Genomic DNA, 14,609 nt, shown 5'->3' with positions numbered 1-14,609 from the left:
CTGTAGTTGTATCTAGCGTCTTGAGAAGGCACAGAGGAAAGATGCCAAACAAAACGTCAAGCATTTTAAGTTGGCTTGGCTGCATGGGAATGCAAGTCGGGACGAGTGTTTGGTTGGATTTCATCGATTTTATCATTGACACCTCCGAGTTCATGCAGGGAGCTATGGCGTTCTCAAAGGAGCCAAATTTTCACGCAGCGGCCAGCCTGATTCGGACACCCGGCGGCCTGTTTATCAGATTTGATCCCTTTGATCTCTTTTATCAATCGCGTGATTATCTGATCGTCGGAAAAATCAACAGCTTTTATCGAGTTTATGACACCTCAGAGCCACATTGCCGTTAATGCCAAGGGCTGTCAAATATTGTAGTATGGGACCGAGCTTTCTTTTCTTCACAAGGGTCAGTTAACCTCCGAAGCTTCGTGCTATCCAAACAGAGAAGGCAGTCCGGGACCGGGCGTGCGCAATGGGCAAATGAAACCCGTAGACCCTTATCAGACCTCTAGCGACGTGGTTGTGTGGATAGAACAGACGGCCGAGCCAGTCTCTATTTCAAGTCGACAAGTAGATTAGAGCTTTCATTTTCTATGCCAGTAGCTTTCTCTGCTCATAATCCCAAGCTTTGGTTGTAATACGCACACACACTACCACATCACCAATGGCGACCCAAACACGCATTGACACGCCGGCACCGTCGACCGAGCGCCAGAAGCTGTCGATTCTTTACGGCCCTACAGACACACCGTTGGTTGACTTGACCTTGGGCGATCTTTTGGAACTCCAGGGCTACCAGTACGGCAACCGAGAATGCTTGGTAATACCCTGGACGGGGGCGAGATGGACGTACAATGACCTCAACCGCCAGAGTTGTCTCGTTGCCCAGGCACTGTTGGATATGGGCGTTGGAGTGGGCGACAGAGTGGGGATCATGGCTGGAAATTGTGAGCAATATGCCGCTGTGTTCTTTGGAGCGTGTAAGATTGGCGCCGTGCTCGTTATTCTGAACAACACATACACCGCCACCGAGGCCATGTATGGTCTCGGCTTTTCAGGTGAGTTGGGCTTTTAAGGTTGAAAGATTCAGATTCAGAGTCAGAGTGCTGATACGCCTGTTTAGAATGCAAGGTCTTTTTCACCACTCGCAAGATTGGCCATGTGGATAACACCAAGCTTCTTTCCGAGTTGGATAACATGGCTGTCAACGCGCCCAAAGTCATCATTCTGCGGAGCGGGGAGAATGAAAAGTATCCGACATATGCCGAGCTAGTTGAAAAAAGCAAAACCAGAGATCATGCTCGTTTGGTCGAGGTCATGTCGAAAGTGCTCCCTCACCAGGTAGCCAACATGCAGTTCACCAGCGGCACCACTGGCCACCCCAAAGCTGCAACATTGACCCATCAGTGAGTCAAGTCGGCATTGACTTTTGTGAACAAAGCCGGTCTCTAATAATTCCTAGTAATCTTGTCAACAACGCCCGCTTCATTGGCGATCGAATGCGCCTGACACCCGACGACGTCTTATGTTGTCCGCCCCCTCTGTTCCACTGTTTTGGCCTTGTGCTGGGACTGCTCAGTGTGGTGACCCATGGCGCCAAGATTGTCTATCCAGCCGAAGTCTTTAGCCCCGTGGCAACTCTGAAGGCCATCACAGATGAATGTTGCACAGCCATCCACGGCGTGCCGGCCATGTTCGACACTCTACTCGCTCTGCCCCGCCCCGAGGGCTTCAAGCCACGTCTCCGGACTGGCATCATTGCTGGAGCGCCCGTGCCACGCTATCTCATGGAGAAGCTTGTTAGCATTCTAGGCATGACCGAGTTTACGAGTAGCTACGGCTTGACCGAAGCGTCGCCGACCTGCTTCAACGCCTTCACCGACGACGCCCTTCACAGGCGACTGAGCACAGTAGGCACACTAATGCCTCATGCCATGGCAAAGATTGTTGATCATAACGGCAAGATTGTTCCAATTGGACAGCGCGGCGAGTTGTGCATGGCGGGCTACCAATTGCAGACAGGCTACTGGAACAACTCAGCTAAAACAAACGAGTGTATGGTGCGCGATGCAGCCGGAACTTTGTGGCTTCATACCGGCGACGAGGCCATGTTTGACGAGAATGGCTACTGCACCATCACCGGCCGCTTCAAGGACATCATTATCCGGGGCGGCGAGAACATTTACCCGCTTGAGATTGAGGAGCGCCTGATGGACCACCCGGCCATCTCGCGGGCTATTGTGGTCGGCATCAAGGACCACCACTACGGCGAAGTCGTGGGCGCATTTCTCGAATCTGAGGAGAGCGAGACCAAGACTGTGCCGTCGCGCGATGAGATCCGTGACTGGGTGCGCTCGCGGCTCGGCAAGCATAAAGCGCCGAGCCACGTGTTTTGGCTCGGCCGGGACGGTATCCCCAAAGATGTGCCGTTAACGGGCAGCGGAAAAGTGCGCAAGTTTGAGATGGCGGCGCTGGGAAGTGAGCTGGTAAAGAGGGCGGCGAACAAGCCGGCAGCCAAGCTCTGATGCGGAGAGGCTCAGATTGTGAAGATGCAGAATGGGTGGTCCAAGCATGACTTGGCATAACTTGGTTCGAGTCTGTAGTGAGATAGTGCACAAAAGTCGGTATTATGAAAAGTGGGTCCTGCATAAAAAGATCGCATGACTACAATCCCAGGATCTGATAAACCAGCTTTGATCCCTTCTCGCCAGAAAAGCGCACAACCGCCGTTGGGCGACGGTTTTCCGAGGCAGCCTGCATCTACTGGACAGCGAAAAAAAAATGGCCTAGATGAAGACCATGCGTCTTTTTTTTCATTCTTCTTTGCACAGTTTTTCAGTGTTTCGTTTTTTTTTCTTCTTTATTTTGCTGCTGTTGAATTCAAACTTCGTTTCTAATTTGAGTCGAGGCAACTGCTCTGTTCTCAAGTCGCTCTTTCACTCTCTGTTTCTTGCTTGTTAACGTCTGCGAACTCGATTTTGGTGTTTTCCCTTCAGTGAGCAATTATCCGAAGCACCAAGCTTCACGAGCGAGTTTTTTTGGTGCTTTTTTTGCGTGGCATTTCTTTCCTTCTCCGACCAAACTTCCTGCACTCAATATCTTTATCGTTGCTTTCCACCCGATAGTGTCCTTCATTCTACAGAAATGGCCGATAGAGAGCCTTTCCTGCGGAACAGCAATAGGCCCCGAGACACAGATTATGGAACTGGAACCCTGTCTGACGGCCGTAATACCGAAGGCCTCCAAGGACACGGCTTTCTTCCGATAGAAGAGGAAAGCTCCTCCAGCCTCCCTGCCGGAGTTGTCGGGGCAGAAGCCGTAACCTTGATCTGGACCACCCGCGACCTCAAGATTGCATATGCTCTGATATGGTTCATCTACCTCGTAGACACGCTGCAGCAAACTACCACAGGCAATCTGCTTGCTTGGGTAACATCGGACTTTTCTGCACATTCGTTGACTGCCGCAACTACTGTGATTTCGTCTCTACTCAGCGGGCTCCTAAAACCGACCTTGGCCAAGGTGCTTGATGTATGGGGCCGGCCACAGGGATATGCCATCTCGGTAGCAACTCTGACAGCCGGGTTGATGCTGATGGCAGCTTGCAACGGCGTGGCCATGTTCGCTGCCGGCCAGGTGTTTTACTGGATGGGGTACAACGGGCTCACCTATACCTTGAATATCTTTATTGCCGACACGTCGGCCCTCAAAAACCGGTCCTTGATGTTCGCCTTTTCCACATCGCCCTACCTGATCACTACTTTTGTTGGTGGATTTGTGGCAGACGCATTTCTCGACGGACCGGGCTGGCGGTGGGCATACGGCGTGTTTGCCATCATCACGCCTGTAACCACCATGCCGCTGTTTCTTCTCATGTGGAACAAGCTGACTGAAGCCAAACGGGTCGGTCTCGTCATTTCTAGGCCGACTGACAGGACGCGCTGGCAAGCCTTGCGGCATTATCTTGTCGTCTTTGATGTTATTGGGCTCTCTCTGGTAATCACAGGCTCGGGCTTTCTGCTACTGCCGTTCAACCTGTACGCTCGCCAGGAGAAAGGCTGGCATTCGCCGTTGATAATTAGCATGCTTGCCGCTGGGAGTGCCCTGATTATTGGATTCGTGGTACACGAGGCGTGTTATGCTCCAGTCAAGTACATACCATATCGATTTTTCAAGGACCGCACCATAGTGGGTGCATTCTCGCTTTCTGCCATCCTAATGCTCTGCTTCTACATCTGGAACTCGTACTTCTCGTCGTTTCTGCAGGTCGTCAACAACCTCGACGTAGTGCAGGCCAACTATATTTCCAACATCTTTACCATCGGCTCGTGTCTCTGGTCGATTGTCACGGGTGTGGTAATCCGCAAGACCGGTCGCTTCAAGGGACTTGCCCTGTACTTTGGTGTGCCCTTGACTATTCTGGGTGTAGGGCTGATGATCAAATTCAGACAGCCTGGTGTCAACATTGGCTATGTGTGCATGTGTCAGACTCTTATTGCGTTAGCTGGCGGCACTCTCGTCATCACCAAAGAGATAGCAGTAATGGCGGCTGTTTCGCACGAGCACATTGCGGTGATCTTGGCCGTCGAGGCCATGTTTGCCAGTCTCGGCGGTGCTGTCGGATCAACCATAGCCTCGGCAATCTGGCAGCACTCGTTCCCCAAGCAGCTGCGCAAGTATCTCCCCGACGACGTCAAGTCCGAGCTGTCCAAGATCGTGGGCAGCATAGCAGTACAAAAGAGCTACCCGGTTGGGTCGGCAGCCCGAAACGCCATCGAGCAGGCGTATTCTGAGTGCGTACTTCGGTCCTATTTTCGGTGTCTAATTCCTTGCTAACTGCCGTTTTATGAGACAGTACGCAACGCGTCATGCTTGTAGCCACGTCTGCCGTGTTAGTCGCCGCAATTGCATGTGTTGCCGTCTGGCGGGACTACAACGTAAAAGACGACAAACAGGTCAAAGGAACTGTCATCTAGCCCTGAGCCAGAAGACTGCAAGATTCCGGCAGGACGAACGAAATAACTAGTGCGCTGCGAACAGCGTTGGAGGGCTTCTGAAAACTTGTTCATTTCATGTAAAAAAAAAAACAAGCCCTTGGTGTTTTTGTTGCGAGGCGCTTAGGGTTACTCAACCGCTGAGGCTGTCAGGATGAGTCATCATCCACAATTCCATTTCTCAACAATCATCAGGGCATGATCCCTGCCCTCATTCTCTCCCACAATGATATTAGATTCTCCTAACTCCATCAGAGGTATAAAAGCGATGCTACCTCTGATCTTCTGGTAATTCACGATCAGTTATGGGAGGGTAGCGAGTTTTGATTTTTTTACTTAATTAAGTTAATATATTCTTTCATTCATCATCTTCACAGTTTTCGTTAGTGTGGCAAGCTAGTACTAGCGCAGGATTCGAGGACCCCTTGTCTCCGTTGTGGCGCTTTAGCTCCACCAACGCCACTCATTTGGCCATTTGACATAATCACGTGATCTTCCGAGTACGACCCTGCACAGTTCTGGAGGGGGCTTCCTTGTTTATCAGATGGTGTTTGACAATGTTCCGACTGCCCCACATGCCCCACATGTGTCTGATTGATAACAAAAAAGTTGGGGGAGGGGTGCGAATATAGGCGTCCTAATACCAAATGTACCCGGTGTCAAAGACCCGGCGGGCCACCACCACTAACACTGGCTGCCAGACTGGCCAAAGGCAACCTGCCCCGACAAATTCTCCTTCTCTGCAACCGTTTTCTTTCTCCCTGCGAACACTCCGGCCTTACACAAACACTCACAATGTCATCTCTCACACAGCAGGCCTCTGCCATGGCTACAGGAGCCCCCGTGCTGGCTCTACCGCATCCATATCTGTCGACTTACGCACTTCGCAAAACTTCCGACGCCCAATGCGCCATTGACGAGGCCTCGGCACCCAAAACTGCGCTTCCCACGCCAGTAGTCCGCGCGGACATACGCCTTGGTGATTTCATCGAGCTCAAGAGCAGCGAGACGCCCGCCGGCTCCAATAACAGCGCCTGGGCCCGCGCCCGCCGCTCACCTCTCAGCGTTGTCTCGTGGACTGCCTCGGCGCCACCCTCCGTGGCCCAGCTATGGCTGGCAGTCTATGTGCTGTTCACAGTGCGCCCAAATGTCGAGTTCTTCCGCCTTGGACTCCAGGGAACTGGCGCTGCTACGCTCCGCGCCCAGCTCAAGGCCGTCTCGCTCGCGACCGACCACCCGCTGCCTACAGGCAGTCTTGAGACCGAGACTCCCGCGGCGAGCAAAGACACGCTTCTGATGCTGCGCAGCATGTTCTGGCAGGGCGCCGGCTCGCCTTTTGGACCGCGCTCGGTGTGGACGCCGGCTGAGGCACAGATGCGCGATGGCCTGGCTCTAGATAGCTTCCCCCCAACACCTCTGCAGCATACCATGACAGTCACGCCGGCAGGCGACCCGTTCAACCCGCAGCGCTATCACCAGGCGTGGCACCCGCTGCGGCCCGCCAAACCGGCACCCGGGACCGTGGTGTACTCCCGCTTCATTCCGCACCTAGGCGAGAACTTCTCCATGGTGGCCATTGACTATCGCGACCAAGAGCACCTGAAACTGTTCCACGAGTGGCAGAATGACCCGCGCGTGTCGCAGGGCTGGAACGAGACTGGCACTCTCGAGGAGCATGTTGAATATCTGCGCCGGATCGACCAAGACCCGCACCAGTTCTCGGTGTTGGCGCGCTTCGACGATACGTGCTTTGCGTACTTTGAAATATACTGGGGCAAGGTATGTGCAACAGCAGCTCGGCTGTATTTCTCTCTACATTCACTTTGATACACATACTAACTCGTCCACTCTCGCTACCCGCAGGAGGACCGTCTCGGCGCCTACTACACGGCCGGCGACTACGACCGCGGCCGGCACTCGCTGGTCGGCGACGTGCGCTTCCGTGGGCCGCACCGCGTGAGCGCCTGGTGGAGCTCGCTAATGCACTTTTTGTTCCTGGACGACTGCCGCACGCAGTTTGTGGTCGGCGAGCCAAAGGAGACCAACAACACGGTCGTCGCGTACGATTTGATGCATGGCTTCGGAATCGAAAAGTTTGTTGATCTGCCGCACAAGCGTAGCGCCTTTGTCAAGTGCTCGAGAGAGCGCTTCTTCCAGTTTTGCCCGCTCGGCGAGAACGAGAAAGTGGTGGGCGGCATGCGCATTGGTCTCGTAGCCAAGTTGTAGAAGTTTAAAGTAGTGTGCAAGGGATTTATCAACAAAGATGAAGCTCTACAGAGTAGTTTGAGGCATCCCTGTAATGTCGTTGTTATAAGTAATAGGGTTAGGGTCGAGACAACACCAGCTAGTTATCATTAACTACTGAATCCAATAGTTCTCCATCGTCAGGTCTGTTATCCTTTCGTAATCTACCACAGCTACAAGTTATTCGACCTTAATTCCCTTTCTCTTCGCTCTTTCTTCCGCCTAGCCCCATGTAGTCCCAGCAAATGGTAAAGCCGAGGTCTTCCCGGAAATACATCTGCATTACATCTTCGCCAATCTTGACGTCATCAAGGCCGCCGGTAGCTAGCGCCTTCTTTCCCACGGCCAGCCCGATGACGGGCGGGAACTCGTTCAAGTTGTTAAACTCGGGTTTGTAGCCAGCCACCAGCTCGCCGAGAATCGATTGGTGCACGTTGTAGGCGGTGTGATAGCCCATGTGCATCGCTCCGCCGCAGCGCTTGATACCGCTCCACTGGGCAATGTCTCCCAAGGCGAAATGGGCTTCGTGGTTAGGCGTACCCTCGGAGAAGCGCAGACTGGGCTCAATCTTGACGTACCCCTCGGCATTCACTGCGCTTTTGGGCAGATATCCGGATGTAGGACTTGGATTGGACAGGGCCATGATGACTTCACTGACCTCGAGCTTGTGGCCGTTTGTAAATGTCACCTGCTTGATAACAGAGCCATCGGCCTCTACTACTTCCTTGACACTCCCTAGGCGGTGTTCCATAAGAGGCTCAACGCCGGATTCACGCACAAGATCCAGCGAGGCATCCTTGGCAGCGTCGCAGAGAGCCTCGGCAGACAAAAGCTTGGCACGGGAATGGGCCAGCCAGACATTGATTTCTGGGTGGAGAACCTTGAGCTCGGCAGCCATTTCAATTCCAACAGCACCTATGGGAATAGAAAAGCGTTAGTGATGCCCGTAGAGCCAAGTGAATATGACGGACTGCAACTCACCTCCACCGACAACCAACACGCCCTTGGGCGCCTTTGTGGATCGGTCAATCTGGCCCTGGGCCTCTTTAAGGTACTCTTCGCGCGTAAGACTCAGCGGCACGCTCGGGAAGCGGCGGCGGAGGCCTGACGAGCAGAGGATATAGTCGTACGTTTCCTGGCGTGGGGTTTGCGACAAGTGCTCAAGAATCGTGGCAGACTTTTGCGCCGGGTCAATTTTCTGTACACTGCCGTGGATGAAGCGTACATTTGGCCGGTGGATATCAGGAATATCCTTGAACTTGACCCAGAACCTTTCAGCAAACTTTGTTGATGCAAAGGCCAGCGGGCCGCCGATGAGGTGGACTGAGAGTGTGTGTTAGTTACGGCGTCTTTGCACAACGATCCAGCTGACCCCGGAAACTCACAGAAGCCATCTCGCTCGTCAACAATGGTGATGTCAACAGGCACGGTCTTGGCTTCGGGGTGGTGCTTGTACTCAGAGTGGCCAGTGCGAGGCTGCAGGCCACTAGTGAGGTCCAGGAGGTTGACTGTAGCCGAAAGGCCGGCATAAGAGCCGCCAACTACCAGAACTCGAGTAGCAGGACGAACCAGGGCAGGCATAGTGTAGGCGAGTGTCTGGACGAGCGGAAAAGCCAAAGTAGATCTGCTTGTGAGAAAAGGGCCAGAGTCAATAGGGCAGAGGGGGTAGCGAGGATAACAGCTGGGTGGTGCAAGGGAACAAGAGGGAGAAGAAAAAGTGAGATGTGAAGAAGCGAAAGTACAGGATGCTTTGTCGTTCAGGCAGACAGGCAAAGAAGCTGCTGCGAAACCGGTGTTGATTAGCGCAAGAAGAGGAAATATAGGAGAAGAATGCAACAGGAAAGCGAACGCCAGGCTCAAACCATCGCCCATATTGAAGCACTGCTAAGCTCTCCTGACAAACCACATTGAAGTAATGGCGTCCTACGTCGACCCCCCATTTTGAGCTCTTTCTTTGCTGGGCTCATATTGGCTTTGCTTCTTTCTTTTGTCTTAATACGTAAACCTCGTGCTCCGAGCATAAGACCTGGCCCAATATCCACGCCGGCTCGGCTTTTAGACCAGCGCGACAGAAAAGAAAAATTATCAGATCCATCGGAATAATGTGATTGGCTGGCTGCAAGGTAGCCGAATTAGGCAGGCACCCGACCCGAAGGCAAAGCTTTTTTCTGTCTCTGCTTCTTGCATCAGTAATTCTGATCCTCGTTCCTTCCTGCTCGAGTCTATAGCTCTTGTGGTACGGGGTCTCCCGTCGGCGGAAAAACAAAAAAAAAAAGAGAGAAATGCAAAAGTAGTCGAGCTAAGTGGGTGGTACAAGATAATCTTTGCCAAGCCTTTCTTTTCCCGCCCACTTGGACCCGGTGCAGGATTTCAGTGACAGCTCCTTGCTCCGGCAACTGCCTATTTGGGTAGCTTCCCAATCGGGCAGGTGCTCCTTGGCGCCTTCCTTCTGGGTGCCACATCGGAGTGGACCCCGGAGCGTGAAATTAGCACTGGCCATCCGGCGGATTCGACGTTACGTGACCGGGTTTAGGTGGTAGTTTGGCTGGACTGGCGGGTGGGCTAGATGGATGGATGAATGGCTAGCTGAAGGAAGACTCGTTAAGCTGGTGTATGACAAACTGCAAAGTGCCAAGGCAAATTATCTGATCAAACTCGGGCGGCTGTGGGGGAGGTTAGCCCGTCCCGACGTCGCAATGCCAGAGGAGGAACGACATGCCAGCCCAGAGGCAGAGAGCCAGGATACTGTGGCTGGCTGGTAACGGGCCTTCTGGGTTTGGTTGTTTCTTTTCCCTTGGCTGTCTTCTTTCTTGTCTCGCTTCTTCTTTCTGTTCTGCATAATCTGATCTGATTAGCCAACCGGCCCTGACTGCAGAGATCTGATAATCGTCTACACGCCCAAGGGAGCGTACCTGTGTTGTTATCCAGGCTTTTCGAATCTTGAAACTTGCCAGGCTCCAAGTCTACTTCCTCTGTTCTTTCTTCTTTTTCCTGTACGACTGGCTAAGCATTGGCTCATATCTGAGATCATGTCGTTCGGCCGATCTAAATCAGGCGCATCTGATGCCTCTGAGAAGAACAAAGAGGCTTTGGCTGTGATCGAGGTATGTCATGTATTATGCCAGGATTTTGCGCCGTTTCTCTGCGCTCTCATAGATTTAGCCGCTGATTGCTGACAGCTGCTTGTTGACAGGAATCACCCAAGAAGAAGTCCTCTAGTCTTTCCTACTTTCGCCTTCTCCTCTACTCCAACCCAACATGGTTTGACATATTCCTCCTCACAACAGGCTTTTTCAGCTCCATTGCTGCCGGCATCCCCATGCCGCTCATGGCAATTCTCTTTGGCGAACTTATCGATGACATGAGCGACATGACCTGCGCCAACAACAACGCCAACTCAACCTCCAACATAAACAGTTTAGAGCTACAGAGCGCCAAGAGCCGCTACCAGAACCAGGTCAACGACAAGGTTGTCTTGCTGCTGTGTGCTGCTGCGGCCGGCCTGCTCCTGATATACATCTACGCGGTGGCCTGGTCCCTTTTCAGCCAGCGGCTCTCGCATCGCATCCGCGACCAGTACTTTTCCGCGCTGCTGCGCAAAGACGCCGAGTTCTTTGATACACGGCCCGCGGGCGAGGTCTCGTCCAAGCTCAACAACGACATCCAAGTGATCCAGACTGGCACCAGCGAAAAGGTCGGCCTGTTTACCGGCAGCTTGTCCTTTTTCGTCGCAGCCTATGTCGTGGCGTTTACCCGCGACGCCCAGATTGCCGGAATGCTGGTCTCGGCGCTCCCGGCCTTTTTGCTCATGGGCTTCTTTGGGTCGAAGTACACGCAGAGATTTTCGGTAGCCATGTCTGATGCTCTCGCCAAGGCGTCGTCTACTGCCTCAGAGGCGCTGTCGCACGTTGCTGTAGTCCAGGCTTTTGGAGCGGCTACCCGCCTCGAAAACAAGTTCGCTGCTGGCACCCTAGCAGCGCAAAAATCAGGCGTTCAGAAGGCTGTGGCGGCTGCCATACAGGCTGGCCTGCTTTACTTCATTGCTTATTCGGCCAATGCACTGGCTTACTGGAAGGGCGCCATGAAGATCGCAGATACAGTTGCCGGAAAGACTTCGGGCTCATCTGTCGGCCAAATCTACTCGGTTGTATTCATTCTGGTCGATGCCTGCATTGTCTTGGGTCAGATCGCCCCTCTTTTGCCTGTCTTTGGTGCTGCTGCAGGAGCCTTTGACCGTCTTATCGAGGACATCGAGCACAAGTGCAAGATTGATGGCGACGACACATTTATGACTAGCCTGCCTAGCGACAGTCTCGGCGACCTGGAATTCAACAACGTCGTTTTTTCCTACCCCTCGAGACCAGAAAATCCTGCTCTACGCGGGATTACCTTGACATTCCCGAGTGGAAAGCACACGGCCATTGTTGGCCCATCTGGCAGTGGTAAGTCGTCGCTAGTTGGCCTCATGGTTCGTCTGTATGACCCAACCAGTGGAACCGCCACTATTGATGGTTGTGAGCTCAAAAGCGTCAGTCTCCGCAGTCTCCGTAGCATGTTCAGTTTGGTACAACAAGAGCCCTCGCTGCTCGATCGCTCGATTTTGGAAAACATTGCTCTCGGCCTAGTGAATTCACCACGCCCCGAGCACCAGGCTCTCCAGGAAACCCTCATGGGCACTCAACTAAAAACACTGGCAGAGAGAGTCTGCCAAGGCCAAGACATGATTACTACTGCCGAGTCCATGGACCTCAACACTGGTGTCATTGCGCGTCTAATCCAAACGGCGGCGGAGATGGCCGATGCCTCTGTCTTTATTGGACGCCTTAAGAACAACTATGGTACCAATGTAGGTGCTCTGGGTGGTTTGGTTTCTGGTGGCCAACGTCAACGACTTGCTTTAGCCCGTGCTCTTATTCGCAACCCCAAGATTCTCATCTTGGATGAGGCTACTGCATCATTGGACTCTATTTCCGAGCAGCGCATTCAAGCTGCTATTGACAAAGTTGCCCTGGGCGGACGGACCATTATTTCCATTGCGCACCGTCTATCGACTATCAAGAACGCCGATAACATTGTCTTCCTCAAAGAGGGACAAATTCAGGAGCAGGGAACACACACTGAGCTCATGGCTTTAGACGGTTTATACGCCAGTATGGTGCGCCTGCAAAACATAAGCCGGAGCCAAGCTATTGAAAATGGAGAAGCCTCCAAAGACAAGAGCACTGCAGAGGAGTTTTCAGAGACTCATGTAGATAGCGATGGCGTATCTGAAGATGTTAACAAGTTGGAACCTACAGTTTCCAAAGCCTCCGTAAAATCTCAATCCGAGCAGGAAGAAGAGGTTATCAAGAAGCTGCAGCTAGATGATCACCTCTCGTTTGGTACTGTCGTGAAGCGTCTTTTCAGCCTTGTCCGACCGAACATCATGTGGCTTTTTGTGGCCTTTTTTGCGGCCACCCTCGTTGGCAGTGTGTTCTCGGGCGCCGGAATCATCTTTGGCAACACAGTTGGGCGTCTCAGCCCGTGCCGCGAGCCTGACTACATCAGGCACACGGGTCGTCTATTTGGCGGGATGATGTTTATGCTGGCTGTGATTGAGTTTTTTGCCAACCTTGTCTCATGGTCCGCCTTTGGATACGTTGCCGAGAAACTCTTGTATCGGGTTCGGGTTTTGGCTTTCCGCTCTCTGTTTGAGCAAGGAATGGATTTCCACGAAGCCGAGAACCGTACCCCATCTACATTGCTGTCCCTCATTACCAAGGACACTGCGGCGTTGGGTGGCTTCAGTGGATCCATTATGGGCCAAGGCTTTGCAGTGTTTGTGAACTTGGTCTTTGCCATCATTCTGTCGCACATTGTGAACTGGAGAATTGCACTTGTATGTCTTGTTGTCATCCCGCTGATGCTTGGTGCCGGCATCCTTCAGTATCGCGAGTTGGCCAAGTACGAAATCCGGTACGCCGGTGCTTTCAGCAGTGCTGTGGCCATCTCGGTGGAGGCAGTCAACTCGATCAAGACTGTTTCTGCGCTCTCGCTCGACGAGGAAATTCTTGGGTCGTATCGACGTGCGCTGGACGAGCCTCGCAAGGGTGTCTTTGCGGCGGCGGCTTTTGCAAGTATATGGCTGGCTTTGGCCAACTCTCTTGGCAACATCATCTACGCTTTTGCGTACTGGTGGGGTGCTAAGCAGATTATTGCTGGCCATGCTACACAGGCTGACTTTTTCATCATCCTGATTGCCATGCTTGTTGGCGCTCAACTGTGGGGTCAGATGTTTGCTTTGGCCCCTGAGGTTTCACGGGCCCGATCTGCAGCGTCCCGTCTCATCAAGATTATTGACATGGGCTCGACTGATTGGAGGTCGGCCCGGTACTTGGGCCATGAGTCGGATATCGAAGGCAATGGGAAGAACCATGATGAGGAATTGGGTGCTTTTGCCGACGACAAAGCCATTGTTGCAGAGAGCCCTCGTACTGGAGTCAACGTTGAGTTTAAGAATGTTTCCTTTTCGTACCCTGCGCGCCCCGACATTAAAATCCTCAATGACACATCCTTCAGTATCAAGGCAGGACAGTTCTGTGGTCTAGTTGGCCCATCGGGCGCTGGAAAATCTACGATTATGGCCCTGGTCCAGCGCATGTACTCTTGCACGTCGGGCAGCATCACATTGGGCAACAAAGAGATTTCCAGCGGAGACGACGTCTCCTTCCGCAGCGACGTTGCAGTCGTGCCACAGGATCCCACGCTCTTCGATGGCACTGTGCGCTTCAATGTGGGCCTGGGCGCCAAGCCTGGAACGGATGCCACAGAAGAAGATATCATTGCCGCCTGCAAGCTTGCCAACATGCACGAAACTATAATGGCCCTTCCCGACGGCTACGACACCGAGTGCGGCCCCAACGGGTCTCGGCTTTCCGGTGGTCAAAGACAGCGCCTGGCCATTGCGCGGGCTCTGGTACGTAAACCCCGGCTTCTACTGCTGGACGAGTCAACATCGGCTCTCGATGCCGAGAGCGAGCGCATCCTGCAAGACAGCATCGACAGGGCCGCTGCGGGCATCACCGTCATTGCCATCACGCACCGGCTGCACACGGTCCGTAAAGCGGACGTGATTTTGATGATTGAGGGAGGCAGCGTTGTTGATCGGGGGACTCATGATGAGCTCATGGAGCACAACGAGACGTATCGCAGCAACGCAACACACCAGATGCTGGATGCTTAGTGGCGAGGAAAACCGGGCGAGCTGTAGTTAGAGATACCCAAGCAAAAAGGAGGCTAAATAATAATATGAATTTGTAATGTGTAGTTGGTACACGCCGTCGCGTCGATAGTAATGAGAGTCCGCATTTGTGCATTTTTTTGTGGATTTATGCATTT

The 14,609-nt window shown here is 53.0% G+C and overlaps 5 protein-coding genes across 5 annotated transcripts; 4 read left to right on the top strand and 1 right to left on the bottom strand.

The window, feature by feature from the left end:
- Positions 1–658: 658 nt before the first annotated feature.
- BROUX77_002771 (uncharacterized protein) lies at positions 659–2,519 on the top strand (the record flags this gene model as incomplete). The annotated part of the gene is made up of 3 exons (XM_073747348.1): positions 659–1,052; positions 1,118–1,400; positions 1,457–2,519. The coding sequence occupies 3 exons, from the start codon at positions 659–661 to the stop codon at positions 2,517–2,519; spliced, it is 1,740 nt and encodes a 579-aa protein (XP_073607853.1).
- Positions 2,520–3,138: 619 nt separating this feature from the next.
- BROUX77_002770 (uncharacterized protein) lies at positions 3,139–4,970 on the top strand (the record flags this gene model as incomplete). Its single annotated transcript, XM_073747347.1, has 2 exons — positions 3,139–4,787; positions 4,850–4,970. 2 exons carry the CDS (start codon positions 3,139–3,141, stop codon positions 4,968–4,970), a joined length of 1,770 nt encoding a protein of 589 aa, XP_073607852.1.
- An 813-nt stretch (positions 4,971–5,783) lies between these two features.
- On the top strand, positions 5,784–7,214 carry BROUX77_002769 (uncharacterized protein; the record flags this gene model as incomplete). The annotated part of the gene is made up of 2 exons (XM_073747346.1): positions 5,784–6,767; positions 6,852–7,214. 2 exons carry the CDS (start codon positions 5,784–5,786, stop codon positions 7,212–7,214), a joined length of 1,347 nt encoding a protein of 448 aa, XP_073607851.1.
- Positions 7,215–7,422: 208 nt separating this feature from the next.
- BROUX77_002768 (uncharacterized protein) lies at positions 7,423–8,813 on the bottom strand (the record flags this gene model as incomplete). The annotated part of the gene is made up of 3 exons (XM_073747345.1): positions 7,423–8,147; positions 8,214–8,555; positions 8,618–8,813. The coding sequence occupies 3 exons, from the start codon at positions 8,811–8,813 to the stop codon at positions 7,423–7,425; spliced, it is 1,263 nt and encodes a 420-aa protein (XP_073607850.1).
- Positions 8,814–10,261: 1,448 nt separating this feature from the next.
- BROUX77_002767 (uncharacterized protein) lies at positions 10,262–14,454 on the top strand (the record flags this gene model as incomplete). The annotated part of the gene is made up of 2 exons (XM_073747343.1): positions 10,262–10,336; positions 10,426–14,454. The coding sequence occupies 2 exons, from the start codon at positions 10,262–10,264 to the stop codon at positions 14,452–14,454; spliced, it is 4,104 nt and encodes a 1,367-aa protein (XP_073607849.1).
- Positions 14,455–14,609: the final 155 nt, after the last annotated feature.

This window comes from Berkeleyomyces rouxiae (genome assembly GCF_048999995.1).
Source record: "Berkeleyomyces rouxiae strain 22BRR77 chromosome Unknown BrBRR77_ptg000002l, whole genome shotgun sequence".
Taxonomy (NCBI): Eukaryota; Fungi; Ascomycota; class Sordariomycetes; order Microascales; family Ceratocystidaceae; genus Berkeleyomyces; species Berkeleyomyces rouxiae.
Note: the sequence above shows the minus strand (reverse complement) of the source record. Positions and strands in the feature narration are given on the sequence as shown.